This window comes from Eumetopias jubatus, unplaced genomic scaffold, assembly GCF_037043125.1.
Source record: "Eumetopias jubatus isolate StellerSeaLion01/CBP00866 unplaced genomic scaffold, mEumJub1_p1.0 scaffold_17, whole genome shotgun sequence".
Lineage (NCBI taxonomy): Eukaryota > Metazoa > Chordata > Mammalia > Carnivora > Otariidae > Eumetopias > Eumetopias jubatus.
The window spans coordinates 10,619,053-10,644,434 of record NW_028274823.1 but is presented as its reverse complement, the minus strand read 5'-3'; the positions used below and the strand labels follow the sequence as shown (position 1 = coordinate 10,644,434).

At 50.6% G+C, this 25,382-nt stretch overlaps 1 protein-coding gene across 2 annotated transcripts in view; it reads right to left on the bottom strand.

Moving 5' to 3' along the window:
• Positions 1-25,081, bottom strand: part of FGFR2 (fibroblast growth factor receptor 2) — a 95,324-nt gene extending 70,243 nt beyond the window's left edge. The window contains exons 1-3 of one of the 2 annotated variants that reach the window (XM_028121757.2): positions 24,913-25,081; positions 2,901-3,167; positions 1,931-2,008 (exon numbers count right to left, since the gene is read on the bottom strand). In XM_028121757.2, the coding sequence (XP_027977558.2) occupies positions 1,931-2,008; positions 2,901-3,167; positions 24,913-25,081 (514 nt within the window). The remainder of the gene's footprint in view (positions 1-1,930; positions 2,009-2,900; positions 3,168-24,912) is intronic. The other variant, XM_088020088.1, reaches the window with a different exon arrangement.
• Between the last annotated feature and the right edge of the window lie 301 nt (positions 25,082-25,382).

Genomic DNA, 25,382 nt, shown 5'->3' with positions numbered 1-25,382 from the left:
TTCACTCGGTCTACTTGTTACATAACCTATACCTTGCTGTTACATTGTACTGCTTCCCAGGTATTCCTGGCAACATGCTATGAGACTTGGTTCAGCAGGACAATGCAGCTTGCAGACATGTCAGCACAACCCAGATGCCGCCGGAGTCTGAGATCCCACGTGGGGGCACCACTTGAGGGCTGTAAACAACACTGCACCCTCTTCACCACCCTGGGGACTGGGAGAGGGGCGCTGTGATTCAACATGCAACAGGCCTACAAGTGAATGGCAGTTTTGCCTTTTGCTCACTGAATCATGAATTTCCGATCAATAACACAGGAATAATACTTTTCTCTACCTTATGTGGCTTGGGGGGGGGGGGGGGCATTGCCTGAGCCAGCAACCAGCACAGAGCTTGCCCAAAGCAGGACTCCAAAGCAGGGTCTTTTATTGCCTCCCCTGCTAAAGCCAAAGAACTAATAGTAGGGAATGAGTGATGTCTTCTGATGTACCAGGGTTTTATTACTAAATAGTAATAACTTTGTTAGAAGGTTGGCATGAATCACAGCAGAAGACAGTTTCATTCACCCACTGTTTTATAAATAAGAGCTCTAACAGTAAACCCCTGCTCAAGGCATATCGACGTGTCGATTTTCATTTCTAGTAAGTTCTTAGAGCTGATGCTGACGCTAGTGGTCCAGGCCCTAAGTTTTCTCTTGCCAAAACAGTGAAAACTATAGCCCAAAACATTTGCCTTCTTGCCGAAGCTGCTAGGAGACTCAGGGACAAATGCATTTCCCCACTTAACACATTATCCCAGGTCCCTAACAGCATTGATTTTCTCGTCTTCCCTTAAAGAGCCCCAGGCCTCTTTTAATAACTAATTGCTTATTATTTAGGCCTTGTTTAAATTTATTAAACTGATGAAACCCTTCTGAAAACACGTAGAATATAACACCTGAGCAAAGAATGCCAGTGACCAGTCTAAAATCAATTTGGGAACACAACAAGCCATGTTACCGGAAAGACAGAAGGCTCTATTTTATCTTCTTTCTCGAACAAACAAACACACTCTTCTGAGCGCTGTACAAACTCATCTAATCCTCGTTAACAACCCCAACGGACACTGTAACTATTCCCATTTTATAGCTGAAGAAACTGAGGCACAGAAGTTAAATTACTTGCCCAAGTGACGGAGGTAGAGAGGCCACGTGCTTCTACACCAAGGCCACCCATGTGTCACTGCTCAGTGTTAACTGCCTTTACAAAAAGCCAGCGGCACCTGCTGGCCCCCTTCCCTATCGCTGCCTGCAAAGTAAGGCACACTACTCCCCGTATTTCCTCTCGGCACACAGCAGTGTTTAAAACGGCCCCGGTTTCTCAACCTCAACACTTTTGACATCTTGGACCAGATCCTTCTTTGTTATGGGCTGTCCTGTACATTGCAGGATGTTTATTAGCAGCACCCTGGTTCCTCCCGCTGGATGCTCCTGGCATCCCTCCTTCCCCTGGTGAGACAACCAAACATTGCCCAATGTCCCCCAGGGGAGGGAGAAGGAGGAGAATCCCCCCCCCCAGCGGAGAACCCCAGAGTTAAGCCCCGCACTGTCAAAGCAAACCAGGAGATGGTATGCGGTTCGACTCGGGTGACGTCTCCAAACCGTGAGAAACCAAAGAGAAAAAGAAAATCAAGGAAAGGAAAATCGTGACCGCTTCCCAGAGAGAGTGGCTTCTGACACAATAAGAAAGGACCGACAGTAGAGAAGGGTGTACAGGAGCACTGGTTTATTCTCAGATTCGAAAGTCAGGAGAGTAGACACAGCGGAGAAAGGCAAGGGTTGTGGGTTGTAGGCCACGGTATCCCGAAGAACGGACGAGATGACAGGTTAGAGTCCAGACTCCCCACCAGGCTCTGCTTGCTCCGGAAACTTCCGAGGTGGTCACTACTTACTCTTGTTGTTACTGTTCTCACTGACAAAATCCTCGGAACCATCCGTGTCGTCCTCGTCATCTCCGGATGAGATGGCATCTGTATTCAAAAGAATATAGCCATGGATGTGGTTTGTGCAAAGCAAAAGGCTGCAATCACGTACAACTCAGTCCTTCTGGAGAGGGCCTTCCGCAACCCGGGAGGAGCCCACGCAAAAAGTCCGAGACCGTGTTTAGCAAAGATGGTTTTAATGGCTTAAATTTTCTCTCCGTGATGACAGTTGGTCTGTATTATGATTCTCAAAGCTTTCTGCTTTCACGTTATTTAAACATGCTGTCAAGTTGGATATATCGAAACTGGATTTTAAGCTTCAAACAGCATTCAAGTCCCCAACAGATTTACTGATTGTGTTGTGACCCATCCAAAGATTCTTTCCAACACCGCCTTTCAGTTCTCAGGACCCCCTTCAAGAAGGGAATTCGTCCCTAGCCAAACTTAGCCCCTGTGTGGCCTTCCATCCGTTTACTAACTTCTGAAAGCAAACCTTTAAACTCGGCCACAAAGGGGGTCCGTGCAGTTCCCCCTAACTGCACGGAAGAAAAATAAAGGAGAGACACTCTCATTTTAATAAAAGGAATCCAAAATCTTCCACATCAAAAATTTCAGTCCTGGATTCTAAATGCCAAGGATGCCAGCAGTATGGGTGGCGGAGGGAAGGGGGTTGAAGATGTGTTTTTACTTCTATAAAAGTGGACTGTCTTAAGAGGAAAATATTACTTTGCACATGAGAATCCTGTCATTTTTAACGACCAGCCTCTCTGGTTGAGCTGGTCCCATGGAAGAACTTCAAAAACAGATCAATAACAAACTACGAAGCTCTGTGCGTGGCATCCAATTAGCAGCTCCCACTATGATTTCGCTTGTCCAATACAATTTGACCCAGAAAACGGCTACAGAGGGGAGAGCGCGGAGGGCTCGCAGGCCAACTCACCTGTGACATTCACCATGAAGTAGACAGCCTCGCTGTCTACCGGCCTAGCCGCCGTGCAAGCATAGAGGCCGGAGTCTCTAGGTGTGGCACCTTTTATCTGCAAGTATTCCCCAATAAGCACTGTCCTATTGTTGGGCCCCAAGTGTACCCCATCCTTAGTCCAAATGATCGTGGCGGCATCTCTCAACGGACAGCGCAACTCTAGCGACTCCCCGGGCGCGGCCACGTAAACTTCAGGTTGGGAGATTTGGTATTTGGTTGGTGGCTCTGCAGAAAGGTAGGAGAGAGAAGATGGAGACAGATGGGAAGGAGGAAAAGGAGAGAACGTCCAACAAAGGTCAGTGGCGGCCCGTTCATTCCTGGGAGAGGCCATTGTTGGTTTGCAAATGGCCCCAGCGGGCGTTCGCCTCTGCCCATGCCCGGGAACCCAGGAAGCAGCCTCATGCACAGAGGAGACTGAGTGTCCGAGATGTGGACCGGAGGAAGCACCCAGCGGAAGCTGCCCCGCTGAGTCTGCGCAAGCTGGGGGGCTGTAAACACACACCCGAACCCCAGCATTGAACAATATCGTACAAAAAAACTTTTCAGTCGATTGCCAATCCAAAGTCTGCTTGCAACTATCACACCCCGGCAATTCTACTGTGGCATTTTATTTGTAGGGACGTGTGTTTTATCATCTTTTTCATACAATGCGACTGCATGGCTGTGTGTCTACACCTACACACACACACACACACACACACACACACACACACCTATTTATTTTTGTTAAGACTTTTGTTGTCACAAAGCCGAGCTTCTTAAAATGAAATGCCTCAAACTCAAGGGAAACTAATGAGTCCTTCTGCAAAGCTGTAAGGCTCAGATCACTTTGCCGGTCTGGAGACCCAATTGTGTGCTGGGCAAGCTGAACACCCTGTTTTTCTTCACACCAAAAAGAACGAAATGCCCCCAGACAGCCGAGAGGTGGTCTTCATATTGCACTGAAAAGGATCTGGAAATGAAGCCGCTGAGCACTGTGCACCTTACCCTCTGACACAGTCACAGCTGGGACCCTCCCTGCCCACCAGCCCCCACCACACGTCCTGGGTTCCAGCCCCCTCAGACCTGTAGCTCTATGTCCTTTTAGAGGTATGCCTTCCTCCCTCACCTCCCCATTTACCCAATTCATCCTTCCAGGCCCAACTCATCCTGCTGGATGTGGGCTTGCCATCCATCCCCCAGGCCTGGGGTGACATGGATCTCCCCTCCTTGTTCACCTGCCCACTTCGCCCGCTTCTGGGGAAGCACCACAGATCCCGTGGCCATGTCCTGTCTCCCAGGGAGACAGCAAGATCTAGACGGAGGGCTCAGGTCCCCTTGGGCGTCCCGCCCCACCCCCAAGCATACACATGGAAGGGCCCCGTGCTGAACAGGATTGCAGTCCCCAGACATGCAGGGCAAGAGGGGACCCGTGCAACGTGTGCAAGCAGAGATGAGAGGGAGCCACAGGTCTGTAAGGAGAGCAGCCGGAGCTGCTGGCTGGGACCCACGAGGACCCGTGAATGGGCTTTCATCCCTCACAATGGGAACTGTGAATGGTACCCAGAGTCCCAGACCCAAGAAACATCAAGCTTCCCAGCTCTGGGATGGCTCCAAATCTGGGCAGCATCACAAGGCAATTGTTTTGCCCTTTTGAGTGTAGTCTGGACAAATCTCCCATATAACAATGGAATAAAGTCACTTCGTGCCTTGGTCCCACTACTGAAGGAACAGGGAGGACCGTGTGCCTCTGGTTCTAGAAATCCTCCACAGCACCATCATCAATGGCAAACATGGGAGGGCCAGGACTCCCCAAAGGGGCATCTCCAAAGGCACACATGCCAAGATGGGCCCAGATGCTGAAGAGGACGTGGACATAAAGAGCTAACCACAACAACAAGTAAGAAAAAAGTCAAATTTAACATGACAAACATACCCGGGAACAAGGGCAGAAAACCCCAACTCACAGACAGTTTACATTTCCCAAATAAGTTTGTTTTTCTCATTCAACACCTCCTGAACACCTACCACAGGCCACGCTTTACTCTGGATGCTCAGGAAGCAACAGGTCACCATGAAATCCTTGCAACACTGGCGGGACTTTAATTACAGTGGAGGTGACCGACAATAAATAAAAAATCAGCCAAAAATACAAAGTACGCGAGGTGGTCTTAAGTGTCAGGAAGCCAAACACAGCAAGACGGCAGCACCAGCACAGACCACGGGGGAGGACTCATTCTAGAGCGGGCGCTGGGAAACTATGGTCCCCAGGCCAAACCCAGCCTTCGCCCGTTTTTGTAAACAGAGCCACACTCGTTCCTTAAGTATGGTCTGGGGCCACTGTTGTTACAGTGGCAGAGCTGACTAGTTGTAACAGATGCCCTATGTCCTGCAAAGCCTTGCCCTTTACAAAAAGTTTGCCAACCCCCGCTGAATGGGCTGTTCAGGGAAGGCTTCCCTAGTGGTGAAGGGCACAGTGATGTTTGAGAAACACGGCGCTGGGAACTTAGCTGGAAGGTCCTCAGGCCACTTCTGAGGTTGTTCAGGTCCCCTAATGCAACTGAATTGGGGGACTAAGAGAAAGATCCTGAACTCTGAAGCCTGGGCACAAAAGGGAGAGGAGGAAATATGTGGGCAAGAGCGGGAGGAAGAAGAGGAGAAAAAGGAATTCAGTTTGGCCCCAAATCTCAGACCTTGCCCCACTTCCAGAGGCCTGGAGTCACCTCAGTACTCATGGTGCCCCGAAGGACACCTGGCCCAACCCCTTTCACAGCTGGTTAAACTAAGGATCAGATGCCATTTGGGTCCCCTACAACTGACAAATAATTACTGAAACAGCACCCATAATGTTAGAATGAATTTACACCGGGTTGGCCCGGATCATAAAATAATATTTATGAGGCCCACATGGCATCATCATCATCATGTCACTAAGAATATTACAACATTGGCTTTCCTCTGAGTCAGAGTCGGTCATCAAGAGATGACCGAGGAGGAGTAGCTGGACCCAAACCACAGTACTCCCCTCTCTCTTTAGGAGAGACGGGGACCCATGCAGCCAGCCTGCTTCTACCCTGGCCCTCAGATCAGGAGAACCACGTCCCTACTTCACACAGGCAGCGGGACACGCTCACACTGCTTTAAAAAATAATAATAATAAGCAAGATACTTGCACTTATGACGCAGAAAAATCTCTCCCCTGACCAAGGCAGAGCCGTGATTTCCCTGTTTTTAAAGGAACGCATGTTCACTGAGAAACCTTTGCCTCACCTGAAATAGGTAAACCACTAAGTCTCACTGAAACCAGAGGTGCCTGGACCCATGTCACCAAAGACACCACCACCTGCCAGTTGTAGAAGGAGGAACCGGGCACAATGAGGCCTCAAGGGCAGGGACCACGTCCTGTTTGGGGCTGGACACACAGGAACTGCTTGATAAATGGGGGCCATCCTGCACGAGAAGAGGATGGAGCCCTGAGGCCCAATTCCACTCCATTCCTGCTTGATCTCTCCACCCCCAGCCCCTCATCCACTGAAGAGCAAGAAGGCCCAAATAACACGGTGTCCCTTGTGAGGACCCAATGAGCCAACCACCAGGAACCCCATCGTCCCATCCCTAGCTTGCTGGGCGCCCACGACCGGCACTGCTGCCGTCGTTCTTCAAGGCTGAAAATGCTCACGGGGACTTGAGCACCGCTCTTTCCAGAGGACACTCAAGAGAAAACCTGGATTGGTGGATCTCCACAGAATGCAGGACAGTTTAATGACAGGCTCCCAACTCGGTGTAACATGACTTATACTAAAAGCGGGTTTTTATTTCTAGTAAAACCAGGTCAAAACCGTCACCCCATTTTCCAGTCAGACGATAAGCTTCAAGGACAGTAAAATAACTCCCCCAAATACATCAATAAGGATGTTCATCCATAAGACGAAGCCACCTGACTCCAAGTCTGAACCCGTAACTACAGCATGGGAAATTCAGAAAGCGTGAGCTCCTCCCTCACCTGAGCGACCCCTTCACAGAAAGCTCACCCGGGCTGTGTGAAGCCCAGGAAGACCGGGGTGCATGCCAGGAGGAGCACCCTCAGGGAGGGCAGCTCAGGAAGAAGGGCAAACAGGCGAATAAAAAGAAGGGGAGGGCGGAAGAGAGGGACAGTGGTGGAGGGAGGGGGACTGAGTGGGAGGTGAGTGGGAGGAGGGAAGGGAAGCCACACCGGTCCACTGCCACGCCACCCGGGAGCACCCCCACCCAGCTTGCGGGTTCCGGCATCAGACACCTCGGGACAAGGGGCAAGGACATGGGTGCTTTGCCTGGAACCCCAACAGCTGGCTCCGTGGAGGCCACTCCGGGCTTGGGTTTCTCTTCTGCACCCGACTCCCTGCAAACACGCTCCCCGAGGAGGGAAGGGAAGCCACACCGGTCCACTGCCACGCCACCCGGGAGCACCCCCACCCAGCTTGTGGGTTCCGGCATCAGACACCTCGGGACAAGGGGCAAGGACATGGGTGCTTTGCCTGGAACCCCAACAGCTGGCTCCGTGGAGGCCACTCCGGGCTTGGGTTTCTCTTCTGCACCCGACTCCCTGCAAACACGCTCCCCGACTGCTCTGCCCACACCTGCACAGGTATCTCCCTCACACGGAGCCAAGAAGATAGAGCCAAGTCCTCTGACACCAGCGACGAAGCGTCTGCCATGGCCCCGCAGCCTCCCTGAGGTCGGTCTGCCTCCACGGACACGGCCGGTGCCCGCCCCCCCCCCCCCCCCGCCCTGCCCCGACTCCAACAAGCTGCTCGGCCTGCTCTGTAACACCCGACGGTTGACACAGGGCAAAGTATTCCCCGGGAGATTTAAACAATACCTTTTATAGCGATATTAACATTTCCTGGATTTTTTCTTTCCTGGTGCTACAGCTTACTTTTAACCTTTCTTGTGCAGAGCGGGGCTGAAATCCACGTGGAGCGCACAGTCCAACACTGTCCCTCATCTGATCTCGCCAAAACACAACCAAGGGGAAGCTTCCTGAAGCCCCTCTGCTCCACACCAAATACTCTTTTCAGGGACATCCGCAGACGGACACCGAATGTGCCCACCTATCGCTCATAATGTAAGTTCACAAAGAGGTGAGAAAGCTAGCACCGACGGACACTACCGTCGGACAGTGTCGCCGTGACCCAAAACAGCTAAGCGGGCCAGCAGGTGAGGTGACGGCCGGGGAGGGCTCTCCATGCTGGTTCGGCACACCACACGCACACAGTGGGCGCGCGGAATTCAACTCTCTCCCCAGAAGTTCCAAACCCTGAGAAGTGCCAGCAGCAGAAGGTCTCACTGCTTCTTCTCCCTAAAGTGACTCCTGGGAGGTTAGGAAATGAAAGAGTGAGCACGCAGGCAGGGTACCCCGCATACAGTCTGTGCAATCCCCGCCGTGGGCCACCCTCCCCTCCCCTCCCCTCCCCTCCCCTCCCCTCCCCTCAGGAAGGCCTCGTGCCCTCATTCCTGGGGAGCGGAGGGGCCTCATCTGGGCAGAGAAGGAAACTGAGGCAGGGACCACGGACTCTTGGAGGGACACTGCGTGATGTCAGCGGCTGCAGGGTAAACAAGCCCAGGGAAGCAAATCCTGGCTGGCTGTTTCCAGAGCCCAGGGGAGGGCGGCGGGGGGGGGGGAACGGGACATCCCGTGAAAGTCAGAAAAGGGCCGTGACTTACGCATCCTGGCCAGGGTCACCAGCAGGACCGCCTGGCGACAACTGAAGCGGGGAGGGCGCTGGGAACAGTAAGCTATTTCAGGTAATGCTTTACGTTGCCAAACCAGCCATAGCAGCACTTCAGACTGTCACTTTTTATAACGTTTGCCTATAAACTTTCCCGTGCGGTTTTTGAAATGGCGCCCAAATGCAAAGAGAGAACAGATGGGAAGCCCGCGTGTCGCCCCGTCCAATCGCTTGCAGAGGGTGGACGACAGATTTAAACCCTTCCGGACGAACAAAGCAGCCTGTGCCTGCAGGACAACTACGTCACACGGCACAGATTCAGCCTTTCCCGGGGTTTCCTCGGGACGGTGGCTTTTCACGAGTCGAGACGACCACGGCGAAGAAACAGGAGCCCCAGCTTCGAGGATGCAGTGGGGTGGCCACTGGAAGGCAGCCTCCGACGCCCCTCCCTCTCAGATAGGCAGGGGCATCCAAGCCCCAAACACATTCCGCCAGAAAGGGTTAAAAGGGGAGAAAGCGAGAGAATAGGAGAAACAGATCACGCACTACCGGGGCCTGGCGGGGGGTGGGGGGCAGGGTGTGGGGACCAACCTGCACCCCTCGGCGCAGCTCAGGGCCCCCACGGGAACTGTCGCACCAACCCAGGGGCAAGAGTAGTAAAACAGCCTGGGTTTCCTGGTGCCCTCCCTGATATTGCACCGCCCTGTACAAGAGAAATAAATATCACCGCTGTGGGGCTGCCCACGTCTGGACAGAAACAGCCCACAGACCAAAGCTGCAAATGTCACCGCAATGTCACAGCGCGGGTGACACTTCGAAGTCCGCGGCGGCTGATCCTGTCTGTTCGGTTAGCCTCGACTCACCCTCCTGGTCTGAGATGGCCTGAAGCGGCCGCGCCATGCTCCAGGTACAAAGATTTACCTGGCCGATACCCAATTTTCTGTCCATGGGGCTAGAATACAAAACCCCCTCATCGCACACAGGACTCCTGAAGTATTTTTACAAGCGTGAGTTGAGGGAGTCTGGACAGTCGAGACCCTGGGCATTACGGCCCAGCTTCTCCGTAACCCACAGATGGCACCGGATCAGCCTGCTGGTACCGGAACTCACCAACGGAAAGACATAAAGGCACCAGGGTCCCCCCCCCCCCCCAGTGACATCAGAAATGACCGCCCCTGCGGGCCCTACCCCGGGGCCTCTGCAGACACACAGCCAGTGAAGGCGACGGCAGAGCTGGCTCTCTCAGCTCAGACATCCTCCAAGCTTCCCCTCTGCAAGAGCAGACTTGCAGAAGACAAAAATCCTGACATCAAACGGACACCTTATAAGGCACGGGTACTACTTGTTCTTTAAGAGGCAAGAGGCAGGAGGGAGAGACAAATACGCTGCACAATATAAAGATGAAAGCTCCCTGCCTCAAGAAATACTGCCAACATAAAAACGGGGGGACACAAAGGAGTCAAAGCGATGGAATGCAGATACGTAAACAGTCTGAGAGGCTGCAGATTTCTCTTTCCGACCAATTGTCGGGGTGTCTTATAGACACACGTCAGCACTTAAAACTCTCCTTGTCTGTTCCACAGGGGCCGTAACAACCACTAATAGCTACCTCTGCCACAGTAGCTTGCCTGTTCCAGAAATTCTGGACTGGCTCACATTCCTCATGATCAGACGGGATAATGGCATATGGTTCCAATATGGTAACCATTAAAAATTACATATTTAGGCACACCCCTCGTATAATTTAGGTCTATCTTGGAGATACATGGCGAACAGCCTTCCAAGTTTGAAAAAGAAATGATGCTGCTGCCCATGAGAAAATCAAACTGTAGAAACAGCCAAGTACCTAGGAATGCTCATCCAAGGAGCCATCACTATCACCCGAGATCTGGACCCGACGTGGAAATATTCACCCCCTGTCTTTTGTCAGCATCTCCTTTCCTTCTGATCCTGATGTTCCAGGCTGTTAATTATCACATTCTCCAAAAGGGGAGAGGGGGACACCAAAAGGAAGGTTTACTCCCCGTTCACGACACCTGCATCAAACTCTTATGTCCAGGAGAGCAGACTTTCCACCGGACCCCCAGGACGCAGGTAGCGAAGAGCCCCGTCTGCCTCAAGTCCCCAGCAGCTCTGCCTGAACAAGAACCTCAAAAGTCAGCCCTCTGTTCAAACGGCATTTCCCAAACACGCCATTAGATTATCTGAAGCAAAAACTAGCACTACAAGTTCTGTCACAGTGGTCTGCAGCCCCGGTCGGATACAGAACGAGGGGTCCATGTGCTCGACTGCCTGCTCACCCAGGCCCGAGCCTCCTGCCTTCTGGAAACACACTTGCCAGACATGGGAGGAAGCTGGTGCTTCTCAAGACCTTCAGGGCTTCCTTGGGCACACTGCCGGTGGCCCCAGCGACTGACCCAGTCTCTCCCGGTGGGAAGGTTCTGCGCTCCCTGTATCAGGAAGGGAACTGGGGGGGGGGGGGGGGGGGAGGGACATGGCTGCACGAGCACGTAAAGGAATGAAGGAATGAACGGGATTTGCCTGACCTTTAGCAACACACTCTTTAAGATCAAGAGTGGCCTTGCAGAGGTGTCTCCTCTAAAACGAACACATCATCTCCGGCTCTGAAAACCTCATCTGCCCCCAAAATGTTTTCAGGCCCCCGAGTCCTGACAATGGCACGGCCCTCTTCCTCATTATGAAGGGGTTAAGCCACTTTCCTAATCGGATGCTCCTTCGGTTCCCACAGCTGGTCCCTGAGCCCTTCCCGGTGCCCTCACGTTAAGGCTCTGGTCCCATCTCTGTCCCCGCCCTGGTGACTCTTCTGAAAAGGACATTCTGGAGACGTTAACACACTGAAAACAGACCTAAGTCCCAACGTGCCCGCTTACAACCTGTGCGACCGGAAACAAGCCTCTCAGCTTTTGTCATCACTTCTTGTTTCTTCACCTGCAAGCCAGGAACGTAATAAAAGAGAGAGTGGGCAAAAAGCAGCTAGCTCCGGCCCAGCCCTCCGCAGAAACACGAAGGTATCCGCCAGCAGGAAGACCTTCCGGCCGAAAGCACTGCTCCTCAGCGGCGGCAGACAAAGCACGAAAGAAAGAAAAGCCCCCACCCAGGTGCACTCAACACGGAAGGATGGGGATGCAGCACACCAGAGGGGACCCCTCTATTATATTCCTAGCACCCCTAACACACAGGTTAGTCTTAATCATCTCTAGTGTCATTCTGTTTTCTGCTTGTGCACGTGTGTGAGTTCTAACCACAGAGCCCTGTGGTGGAGTTCTTGCCTTCCTGGGACCTCCCCCTCCTTCCACACCCTCTGCATCTGCAAACAGGTGCCGAATCCCACCCCTGGCTCTGGTGCTCCCTTCCCGGCACTCTGTTCCCCTCCGTCTCAGGGGCTCTTCCCATCCATTCCAGGGCAATGCGGCTCAAGACCCTGCTCACAGGCTTCCCCTTCCAGCTGCCCAGCTATGGAGATGCTACCCCAAACCCGCACGTGCCCTTCCTTCCACGGCTTCCCCACCTGCAGCCTCTCGCTGAGTGGAATCACCAGCTCCAAGTCCGCCCCAAAGCCCTGCTTCTCCCTCCTGCCTCCCATCGGATCAGCCCCTGCATCTGCACCCCTGTGAATTCTCTCCAAAACAGCTCTGAAAAGAGAGCAAAGACAAGACCTCACTCGTGCAGGTTCACTCTGAGCCCCTAACTTTTCTCCAAAAGACCTCTACGATGCCCCCAACCCACCGCCACAGTCCACCCTATGTATCCACCACGGACCACGGGAGCAAGCTTCTGAAAAGCAAATCTGATCTTGACTTAAAAAAAAAAAAAAAAAAAAAGGCAGAGACCACTCCCTACTCTGAGAGGGTAAAACCCAAGGAACATCACCCACATTCAGGCCTTCGTTGCTCCAGGCCCCAGGTCCCTCTCCACCCTCTCCCTCACACCCTAGACTTGTCTGTTCTAATGGGCACTCTTTCCTCTACCTGGAAACCCTGTCCCACTCTGCCTGGCAAGCTCCTATTCAGCCTTCAAAGCCCAGCTCAAATATCATCTCCTCTGTGAAAATGCCTGATTCCCATTATCACTGCTCTCATCTCCAAGACACTACAGCCTCTGTTTATACATCTAGTACATACACAGCCAAATATAGTCCGCCTCCCCCATCCATCCCCTCCAACTGAGCTTCTTGAGGAGGGGATCAGCACAGTGCTTCTCAGACTTTATTTTGCATAAAGACCACCTGGACAGTTTATTAAAACACAGCCCCTTGGGCCCTACTTCCAAAGTTTCGGCATCAGTAGAGTGGGGTCTGAGAGTCTGAACCTCCCACAAGCTCCCAGAGCCCACACTGGAAGAAGTTCAGTGTCAGTGTCCAAGGGCAGTCTGAGACCTGGTTTTGCAGTGGTGAACCCACATCAACTTGGGCGGCCCCTTCCCAGCGCTGAGCCTGAGTCCTGGTTTATAGAACAGGAAAAACACCTCCGGGCTAGCCTGCTGCTGGTCAAGGTCATCATGAGGACAAACCAAGAGGCTGCCTAGGAAGGCCTTTGTCAACCCTGAAGTGGGGGACACGTCTGAGAAAAAGCACCCCTCACCCCAGCTCGGGCCTCCGTTCCTCTGTGCGGGTTGTAGCTTAATGCTAACTAAGCAGATTTTTTTTTTTTTTTTTGCCCCAACCACATGGGAACCTTGATTTGCATTCCTCTGACTTTAAGACAGGGTCTTCTTTCAAATGTGCAAATCTGTCACATTCTATCTATGTAAGTTACCTAAGTGGGGATTTCTGGAATGTTCGCAAATGGAACTAAACATCCCAGGATCTTGCCAGAGTTGTTATCAACACCGATGACACCTGTTTGATGAATTTAGTTGAGGGAAGAGGCCTGTGGCTTATTAAAATAGCATCTACTGTTCATCCATCCAACAAATCAGGGTTACCTGATATTTATATGTGGAGCATAGAAACCCCAGCAGAGTTCCCTTGACAGGACGCCTCATCACAACCCCACAGCATGCCGGGAGTAACCCTGAACACCAAATCCCTCGGGCAAGGGGCTCAACCCATGCCCTGCACAGGTCCCAAGCTCGAGGAGCCAGGCTACAGCAAGTGGGGTAACCGGCCTGCTTTCCAGAGACCATGTCCCAAAGCCAGTCCTCAGACTACACTCCAGAAGCAAGTTTTCAGGGGTGGCAAGTCACCTTTCCACACTTACTGTTACCCCTGGCTCCTCGAAGCTGCCCAGGACCAGCTCACCCCCTGACGTGGACATAAACAGTCCACAGTGCATACTCAAGGGGGTAGGTACATTTGCCCTACGAGTCCCTGAAAGGTCAGATGGTGTCCAGATCCTCTGTGACATCTTCCCCCGGTCCTTCCCTCAGTAAGTACTTTCGGAACATGTGAATATAGTACCCCCAGGGACAAAAGAAAAGGGAAAGGGGGTGGGCCAAGAGTTAGGCAAGGCCGCCTCCTGCACTTCAACTCGGGGCCCTTTGCCGGTACCCATCGGCAAGTTTACTTAAAGGGCTGGACCTTTCTACTCTCAGCAGGACCCCAGCTCCAACACTTGTTCAGAGTCTGCAGCTGTGTCCCAGGACTGCCCCCCCCCCCCCCCCCCCGCCCCACCAGCAGCATCCCAGCCATTTACAAATGAAGGGACAGCAGCTGGATACTGGGAAACAGATGGCCCTCCTCATTTGAATGGGTTTGATCTGGCAACGCAGGCCTCAGCAAGTTCAGGCCTGGCCGGGGCAGAAATCATGTTCAGGCTGAAGGCACAGATTCGTAGCCCGAGGGGTCTTTAGCAAGGAGCTGGGTCAGGATGGCCTCTTGGGGAGGTTTCCTAAGGTCGGAGGGGGCAGGGAGCCTCTGCGGTGGGAGGGGCATATCCCCAGCTGGCTTTGCCCCCCAAGACCAAGAAAGGCAGGTCCAAGCCCCAGGGATCACTTTTCTCCCATGACTTACAGAGAAAAGGAAATTTTCCCCCTGGGCGATCCCGTGCCCCAGGACTGAAACCACATTCATTCAGGAAATTCCAAATTAAGCAAGGTGCCTCCAGGGTTAAACCCTAACCTTTCTCCTAGGCCCTAAGCCGCCTATTTGCATAGAAATAAAACCTTCTTGAAAACAAACTTTGCAGAGATCCCGCTTCTCCAGGCAGAGACCCTTGCAAAAGCCACCAGAGCATCTCATCTTGGAAGGGGCTGTGCTGGGCCCCCAAGCATCCGGGCCTGCTGTGGAGGACATACCTGCCCTTTTTAACCCAAGACTGTGCCACACCCCACTCCAGGGAAAAGGAGGGAGCCTTACTTGAACCCCCAGGTCCTCGAGTGAGGCCCCACAAATCGGTGTTCACTACCCAGGCCAGGTCCACCGGGCTCCCGGGCCCTGCACCATCCCCCTGCCTCCATGGTAACCTGGTAAACAACTGCAGCTCCCGAAAAAAGAGACAGTCGAGGAGGAGGGTGAGAGCTACCCCTGACCACCTGTCCACAGGCCACACCTTTAAGGGTGGGCACCTCTGGGCAACAAGTGAACGCGGACAGAGGCCAGCAGAGGGGCCAAGCCCTGAACAGTTCCCAAGAGGCGCAGGAAGCCACCTGGCCCTCACATCTGGCTGGTCATGACTAGGGCCCATGCAGGGGGTCAGCTGATCCATCAAGGTGGGTGCCCACCACCCTGTGAAGAGCGGCCTCGGGAAGCTGCCTAGTTGGAGTACCCAGAAAAATCCTCAACGTGGCCCACAGGCCTCCCAGGCTGGCGCGGCCCACTTCTCTAGCCTCCCGGAGGCCCCTGGCCCCTGTCACCGCAGCACTCTGGCCTCCTCGGGGCTCTGCCTCCCTGTGAGCCCGCCACGCTGCTCCTTCAGAGCACCTGCACCCTGCATGGGAGCTGGAGCCTCATTGTTGTAGCTCTGTGACAAAGGTCCGTGGCTACCCACTCAACAGCACTTGAGGCTGTTTTTGGCTTGCCATGCTATCCCCACAGAACCTAGCGCATAGTAGGGTTCCAAAAAACAGACCTGGGGGAACAAAGTCAAAGTCAATAACGCTGCAGCGTGAAAAGTGTGCGGACAATCTGCTGTCTCTGCCAAGCTCTGCAAGTTGTCACCACACAGAGCTGTGAGGCTTCGAGAGAAAGAGCAGGGTCTTCTGCGGCCAAGTATTCAACACCCTCTGCCCAGCCCTGAGCGCCCCCTTCTCAACACCTGCGACCCCTGGGCATTCTGCAATCACTGTCCAAGTTCAGCACAGAGTCCAGCAGACTAAACCAGCCCCGATTCACCTCCATGACCAGGCAGCTCCACTCAGAAATTACTTGTAGCCACCCAAAATGAACTTTGTTTGCTTTCAAAATGCTCTACTCCCCAGCCTCTCCCCCCCCCCTTGGGATGCCCCTCCTAGCCAAGAGGAGGTAAAGGTATTGTTCCTTCTGACATTTCCCTCCCCACTATTTTTTCTTCTTTCTTAGTCTCTGACATCATAAGGGCCAGGTATTTATCACTCCCATGGCATCTGTCACTGCCATGACCGTAGGCTGCAAGAGCCCCAGGTACACCAGTCTGCGCAGGTGGGTCTTGACCCCACCGAAAATCAGACATGCTGAAGAAAAGCTTGACATACTATCAGAGTGACAACCCACAAGGCAAACACTTTGGAGTGCCAGAGCAAACTGCCAGAAAATGGGCAAATACCAGACTAATCAGCCCTACCTGCCCGAACTCCCGCCGGGTGACTTAGCCTGGGTCACTAACTGGGACTCACAGCATCTCCCTCCCGTCCACTGGGCAGGAGAAGGGTTAGCTCCTTACTAATAAACTACATACCGCCTACCGCCGGAGGCCATTCTAGAAGAATCACAAAGGGGTAATTCTTGGTGTGGTTTTATTGCCCGGTGACTTTTCTTCAAACAGCTTTAGGAAAATAGGTGTGGATATGTGGGGAAGAGACAGAATCACCCGGCAGCGTCCTTACAGGTTTAAGAGTCAAACGACGGATTTAGGGCAGAATGAGGGGGCCACCACAGTACTCCACAAAAGACCCTCCTGCTCAGGAAAGAGAAGGAATCAACTGATAAATCTCTGTCATACCAGTAAATTCACCCAAACGCCTGGACCCATGCTAACTGTGGGGTCTTGGAGGAAACATTTCAACTCCAGGAGTCTCGGTCAAGAGTCTCCTCCACAAAATGGGACTATGAGTACCTAGAGTCAAATCATCATGCTGTATATCCTACGCTCTTACCAGTGCTCTGTGTCTACCATATCTCAATTAAACATGGGGAGAAAAAGATTAGAGATAATACAGGCCAAGGTACACCTGTCTGGTATGTAGCAGGCACTTACTAAATGGTAATGAGCTCCTGTTAGTTACCATCTTCATCCCCATCCTCTCAAGGAATGGGCTAAAGAATATGACCCCATCCATCCACCCTATCGAGTGACCCCACAAGGTTATAACACGCAAAGCATTGCTCAGCTACTCGCCCTCAGTTGTGTGGGTCCCCTCACAATTTCCTTCCCTTCCCTAAATTCTGGAAGCCCAGCTACCTGTGCCCCGAGGAACTCCCAGCAGGCTGCCCAGGGGAAGTCACTAGGGGCAAACTTGACCAGGATGTCCATAACATGCTATGGCGCTCCCCTCACTGGCCTGGACAAAAGCGGAGCCCACTACACCCCAACCGCTCCCCCCACCCCCCAAACCCAGTCTCCCATCATTCTTCACAGGGCCTGATGACAATCCTTTGGAAGCCTCCAACAGAAAACCCTTTCCCTGCCAAAAATACACTGCTCTCCACGAAGTGCGTGTCCCACCGTGACCGCAGGGCTGCAACCGCGTTTCTTCAATGGGGAAAAATAGGTTAACCCTGAACCGTCTGGACTGCAACCAGCAAGGCGATGAGAGCACGTTTCTGAAGTCCAGACTTATAGAGACCAAAGATAATAAAAAGGGTTGGACAAACCAGGGCCTAGACACCCTTTCTATTTTAATTAATGTAAATGCCTCTCATTAGAAAATTTATCATTGTACGTTGTAGGGTAAATATACCTGAAATACTAGTTTTAAATTCTCTCTCAGGGCACATAGGTGGCTCAGTCAGATGTTAACCATCTGACTCTTGGTCTCAGCTCAGGTCATGATTTCAGGGTCATGAGATCAAGGCCCACATCATCAGGCTCCATGCTGCTTAAGAGTCTCTTCCTCTGCCTGCCCCCCCGCCACACACTTTAAAAATAGAAAAATGAAAAAAAAATTTCAATCATGTATCAGGTTTTTACATTGACAAGAAGCAGGGATGGGTAGAGAGAAAAGTAGCATCTACTGAGCACCTCTTCTAGGCCAAGAACTACAGTAAGGGCTCTGTCTACATACATTTGCATTTAATCTTCATATCCCCCCCTTCACATAGATATTATCAGCCCCATTTTAGATAAAGGGAGGCTCAGAAAGATTATCTATCCTATCCAAGGTCGCAGCACCAGAAGATAGGAGAGTGATTCAAGCCTGACTTGCCTAACTCTCAAGGCTAAGTTCCTTCTGTCTGTCTCCAGAAAGCACATGACATGCCATTCAGAATTATTTTATTCATCTTTATGGGGAAAAAAATAGATGAAAAATTTAAGTTAATTTTATAGGGGCTTTTTGGTCTTTTAAAGATTTGAGTGATATTAAATTTGAAACATTTAGAACATTTAGGATCCATACTCGATTGTGTACCTACCACCCGTCAGTTAAGAATGCAATGTGTTTTGGTGGAAACCCAGGAGGCTTTGGCAGACAAGGAGGAGGCTCTTCAAGGCAGCCAGCCACACTCCTACGGGGCAATCTCACCATCAACTGAGAATCTCAAGTTTGAGGGTTTTCCAAAAAGTTTAAACCCAAAACTTGTCACCGCAAAGATCCTTATTTTCACTCTAAGGCCCCTCCCCACCTTGCTCCCCACCCAACAAGCCAAGTTGGCCTTTATGATGTCTACATATCCTTAAAACATTACACCTGGTTATGTATGGAAAACCTTAACAGTCAACATCACGTGTAAAGAAAGACCACATAGAATCACAAAGAAGGAGTTCTCATGTTAGAAAATAAACATGACAATTCATGCAGAGTTTCTCAGTGTCAGAGCTCAGGACTGAGTTCCTTTCTTTCCAGGAAAGGTGATACATAAATCATACAAATAAATACATCCCTTGTCCTCATTCCTGAATATATCAGAACTTTCCTTATAAGCTGGTTTTGACCTCCTCATAAAACATACTCACTATAACCTGAAATTCCATATAAGTTCATTCCATTTGTACAGGACTTGGAATTTACCAGTCTTTAGCTGGACATTGAGTTAAAGGAAAGAATATGCCACAGCTTAGCTCCCTGACTCAGTACAAAAAGAATCTGAAATTTACAATATTCCCATGAAGTGGCAAAAATCCAGAATGGGGCGTAATTACTTAGGTATTCCGAAGTGGAATAAATGACAACAGTTCACACGCCCAACATCTTACAACTCCGTCATGGTGCAAGTTTCCCGAAACCAAAAATCACTGAAAACCTAAAGCATGCCCATTTTACATAACGTACTCTCTTCAACGACAGCCACAGTCTGTCCTGAGAATTAAATATCCTTTTGCATGAATACAGAAGTAGTAAAAGCTTGAAGTTACATAAATGAAGCCTAGTGAAAGCTACCACTTTGGGTTTTCTATCATGCCCTGTTAAAAAGGGGTAGTCACAGATCAGAGCAAGAAAGGGGAAAAGAAAAGAAAACAAAACAAAACAAAAACACTTGGGAAAAGCGTTAACCTTTGTTAATTTCAGAAGGAGCCATCTCCAAGACACACAGGATCATCATGGTAAAGTGGCCAACAGCTTGTTCAACCAAACTCATAAAAGAGCCTGGCCTCAGGCTCCTTTCCCTACCTCCTTTACACATTCCCTAATTCAAGACGGCCAGAGCTGAACCAGCTGGGTCACTCCAGGTCTACCTGGATAAGGAGAAGGAGGTGGCTGTGTTGCGGAGACTCTACGGTTTCCAGAAAGCCTCAAGGCTATGCATGAAGATAAAACATTTTCCCCAAAATGGAACACAAGTTATACATAGCTTTAAAATCTCACATCCAGGGCCCTTAGCTGGCTCAGTCTGTAGCGCATGTGACTCTTGATCTCAGGGTCATGAATTCAAGCCCCACTTTGGGTATAGAGCTTACATTAAAAAAACAATAAAATAAATAAAAATAAAAATAGTAAAATCTCAAGTCCAAGAGCCTCTAAAAAGTTCAAGCTGTGTTCTTAGGAATTTGCTCAGCTTGGATACAATGACGCTGAAACGTTAACTGCTCAGACCCCTGGCCCACTTCAGCTAAGGCCAAAGGTTCAGCCCCTACATCAGGTTCACTGTTCAGCCACATACAGCCTTGAACATGGGTCACCACCAGTTAAAAGAAACTACACTAAAGAGGCAGGTCAGAGAGAAGGACGTGAGGCAAAGGTGTGGCATGGTGAGCAGAGTCAAGCATGTCCATGCCATTAACGCTGAAAAAGCAGAGCCATTGCTAAGCCTCACTAAGTGGACACAGCAAATGGATAAAAAAAGAATACAAAACTAACAATACAAAGCTAACGTCATCCCTCCTCAAGGAAAACGAATACTAAAGATAACGGGCATTTCCGCACAGCAGCAGAAAACCCACTGGATCCGAATCATTTGTGGGATCGCCTGAAAAACTTCCCCCAAATAATTTCGGAGTTGCCTACCGAGCCAAGTCACCATGCTAGGAATCCAATCAGGACCGTGGAAAGTAGCACACCAGCTTTACTTCCTACTTGGCGCCAAAAACCAATTTCCCACGTTCTCCCTGAAAGACTAAAATCAGACAGCTTCCATGGAAATGGAAAATCAGGCCAGACTCTGCTGAGAAAGGGTGGTAGCCTTTTAACAATTACCGGGGATAAGTCAACACCCAAACAACAGACTTCAGGCTGCAAGGCTACTGGATACATTTTATGGAGAATGTCAACACCGAACAAGACTCTTCCTGTGGAAACACTACCCTAGGTATTGCATAACTGCATAATTCTTCCTTCAGTCCCATACTGGAAACATCTCTTATTGGATTGCTCTGGTTATCTGAATTCTCACCCTCAGCTGGGTCAGAAGGACTTGGAAAGAACCGCTTCTGGTTCCTTGAGGGGTGGCTCATCCCATAGTAGGTACTCAGTGTTTTGACTGGTTAAAATGAACAGGCAGAACACACACAACATACACGCTGAATTCCGATCAGAGGGAGTGGGTACAGAAACTAACTACACAAACGCCAAGTCTCTCAGCTTGCCAAATTGTCACTCTCAATGTAATATTAAGCACAGTTCTTTGTCTCTGAATTGTGAAATACTTTATATACTAATAAAGAATGTGTACTTCATTGTGTATTTAACTGCATAAGCCTGCATTTGGTTTAATTGAGCAAGAGTAAGTCCTTGTTCCTAAGCGAACTCTCAAGTTCCAGTCAACTCTTAAATATTAACACTAGTATTGAGGAACAAAGATGCAGATAATACAAAACAGATTATTTTAAATCATTCACTCTTGGTATGCAGATATATTCTTTTTTTTTTCTTTTCTTTTAACTTGCAATTAAATGCGTATGGCTGATGTTGTGGCATTCACAATACTTCTAACAAAGGACTTAAACCACGCTGGAAAAATCTGACTTTGAAAGTTCTCCCTGTGCATCCTTCACTCACCGGCTCTGCTACTGAGTTTTGCACCAACTCAACATCGGTCCAGGACAGCATCACCTCTTAGAAGGTTGCCAAAAAAACTGGTTTAAAAAAAAAGGCAAACTACATTCTTCCCAGGTTGTTGCTTTCCAGAATCACACTTTCTGGAGGGTGGGAAAGTAATTAGGGTTTTGGGGCTGGAAAAGCCCTTTTATTTTAGCTCCTACTGGGCTGGTGTAAACAAAGATATCATTAATGTCAACAATGACTTAATTAACCAGAGTAGGTGACAAGAACTTAAAAGAGTCACCTCCTCCCCCAGGATAATCAAGCTTGACTACACTTTAAATAATTAGAATATTAATCAACGGAACAGTACTTGGCATTGAGGACTGCCCCCCCTTTGAGTCAATAACTGAATTTATAGCCTTCAGCCATTCCTCTACAACAATGAATGACCAACTGGAAATATTCTTTTTTTATCTGGGATATTAACTAAAACCTCCTAGAGATTATTTGCTTCTCAAGTCAGCTGAGTAGATCCAACCCTACTGTTTGTTACCACTTCATCGTGTCCAGAAGACAAATGGTATGTGACAGATGATGTGATAGGATGATATAGGGTAATATTGTACAAAGCCAAGAAGCCTGGCAAAGGATCCTCCAGTCTTAGGGCTCAGGCTTCTTCCTGGAACTTACTCGCATTTTTCCCTGGATACATTTTCCTCTGGTCCAGCCCAAGAGACCTCATCTAATCTGAGCCTCCGAATTAACAAACCAGAAAGTCTTCCAAGATGGGGCCTGGTGCGATAGAAGGTTAAGGTTGAATTTATATTAACCAAAGCTATAGTTATACTAACCACGGAGGACAGCCTGGGACTAGCACACACTCATCCATCCATAGTTCCTCCTTCTCGCCCACCCTCCCTTTTTCCCCCCAGTTCGGCAAGGGGACCATGGCTTAAGCTGGAGCTGTCCCAATCAGTCAGTTGGCATCCAGTTAACTCCTTTTTCGTCTAGAATTAGATTAGATGACCTTCCTAATAACCTCTGACACCAAAGCTAAACTACCTGCAATGGAAGAATTCACATCGGTTGCCAATATGGTACTGACCGACCAGGGCAGCCCAGATGCTCCAGAAAGCAAACACAGCCGCCTGGAATCACACAGGGCCTTCTCTGTGACACAGCAACTTCCTTCTCAACTGTCCCCAAAAGCCTCCACATTTCCTGACACTGTGGCACCCGGCAGGGCCAGCTCACATGGGACAGAGCAGACACGTGTGCCCATCTCATGGGCAACAAGGAGGCTATCATGTCCTGGATGCTCAGGAGGTACCAGGCCACGTGCCGACTGCTCTCTGCTCCCAGGATCGCTGAAATCTCCCGGTGACCTTCTAATGTAAGGAACCAGAAGCCTCCTGAGGACATTAATACACACTTAACATTAATCAAGACCTTCAAGGTCATCTTATCAAACCATCAGACAACAGAAAGGGAAACAGAGGGCAGGGGTTCGCATGCTTTTCCACCCCTCTGTTGGTCTGCACCTTCCATTTAAAACATCTCACAACCCTGGACACAAACTTCAAAGAAGCTGTGAGCCCAGAAAAATGCATGAAACGACTTTGGCAAAGTATTTCTTATAATTTTGGGGAATTCGCGAACCACCCCACCCGAAACCCCAAGAGGATCCCCAGATCCCAGGTTGGGAAGACCTGCTTTCAACAATACTCCCATTGTTGGATATAAATTTTTACACAAAGAACCACTGGGGGCACTTTATCGCTGTCCATGGTTTCTTCCCCCTCTCTGCCCCACCTCTTTCTTCCTGCATATTTTAAACTGCCTTCAGTAATTAAGGACGAGAAAAGAAGTCCTCCAGGACCGTTTTACACTTTCTGTTGAGATAAACTGCCAAGAATATGCTGTCCTGAAAGTCGAAATGAAAAATGACAGTTTCTTCCTAACCTGGGCCATTCCGGGGCTCATCCGGTAGGAAATCCTGGCTCAGCTGCCTCACTGCGTGCTGAGCCATGCACTCAAGGGAAAACCAGCAATTAGGAAACACATCTATTTTAATTATTAGCAAAATTAAAGTAGTACAGGCCTGACTTTCAGAAACCAGGACCCTTTTCTCTCTCGTTAAGCCCTTTAGAAACACAATGCCTTTGCAAATCACACGCATGCTTACGTCACATCACAGGTCACAAGGAGCCTGTCCCCTCTAAGTGCCACAGACACGAACTCTCACCAGACTCCCCCTCCCCGAGACGTAGAAGCCACTGTGACGTCACTGCACCTGTTCTCATGAGGCCTCCATGCCTCTCCATGAGACAGGGCACTGGCCTTCGGGTAAAATCCAGGGCATTTTAGAAAAACTGTTGCCCTTACCTACCTATCCTTTCATGACCCGTGCACAGGGTCCCACTGGGAGCCCCTCTCTCAGCGCGGTCATATTGGGCAGGGACGCAGCCCTCCTTCCCATGTTATCCTGACCAGGCTCTCTGTCCTTTGCCAGTCTGTGGCACCGGGTGCTTTTCCAGAACAGCTGAGCTGACCCCAGACCACTCAGGACCACGGCAGGCCCCCAAAGCTAAGCAAGCACCAGGTGGGCTCTCAGCAAACAGGTTCATTAAGTGGCGATGAGTGCTGGGATCTGCCATTTTATTCTCGGATTACCACTCGAAAAATAACTCAGCTACCAATATTCCCGGCTGATGACAGATTTCAATGCCGCCCCAAGTGGAGGCTTGGCTACTGTCGTCTCGGAAGGACCCGGGAAAAAGGTTCCAGAACTGCCCAGCTGAGTAATGCAGCACCATTTAGTGTTCACAACTGGCTTTCTGCCTTTAAAATTAAATTTCCAAAGCTGAAACACCAGTGTGTGGCCTGTTTGACCTGGAAGTTCTCATAGAGGTGGGAGACACCCAGGTACCTTCACTTTCAAATTTACCTAAAATAGACTAGCAGCTTCTGTGACATATTGCTTAGGTATTAGGAATCACAACGGCTTAAAAAAAAAAAAAAAGGTAACACGTCAAGCATCTCTGTGAACTCCAGAAGCTTCTTTTTCTCCTTAGACAATGAAAATAAAGCGTCAGCGTTTCAGATATTGGCAATTTCCCTCCGTGGCTCCTTTTGTCAGCAAACAGCCAATCCTTCACATCCTAGGCAAGACTCTCCCTCCAGTAAGAATGCTCCTGCTTGGAAGGCTCTAGATGGCATTCACCTACAGGCTCCCCTCCCACAGCTCTCCTGGGTCGCTGCCTCCTCCCTCGCCCAGCACAGAAAAACGCACACACCAAGAAACCACCAAACCGGACCATTCTGCCTGCAGTGTCACAGCAAGGAACCTTCTCTCGACATCTCGGACTTGGGGGGACGGGGTGCCAATCTCTGACCTGGGAGGGAGCGGAGAGCCCACTCTCCTTGCTCTTGAAGACTCACTTACAATGCAAGGGCAGCTGATTCAAAAACAGGACTTAACCTCAGCGCCACTTCCCCAGACACATCCCCCAACAAACTCGGTGCCCTGGAAGGTGAGACAAACAACTTACCTTCCGTCTCTAATGTGGTATCCTCCACTAAATTGAAGGAGGGCCGGGCCAGGGACAAGGTTGCCATGGTGACCGCGACCAGGCAGCCCCAGCGGGCCCAGCTGAGCACGGCCGTGGCCGTGCCAGTCCCCCGTCCTCTTCCATATCTCCATGTGGACGTCACTCCCATCTGCACACCTCGTCTTCGAGCATGGACTGCCAGCAATGCCTCCAGCCTGCGGCGCGTTCCGGAGCCAAGGTGCCGCCGAAGCCGCTGCAGCCCCTAGGGGAGACAGATGCAGCAAGTCAGTGCAATCCTTCCCGATGCCAATTCGTGGAAACCCAAGTGGGCTACAGCCTCTTCAAAGAGGCACCAACAGCTCCTCTGCATTATCTGCAAACGCCCTGCGTGGGCACCTCAGGGTCCCAGGTGTTCCTGCCAGACCGGTCCCCGACGAGCCGTGCCGGGCTGACCGTGAGGACGCACACTT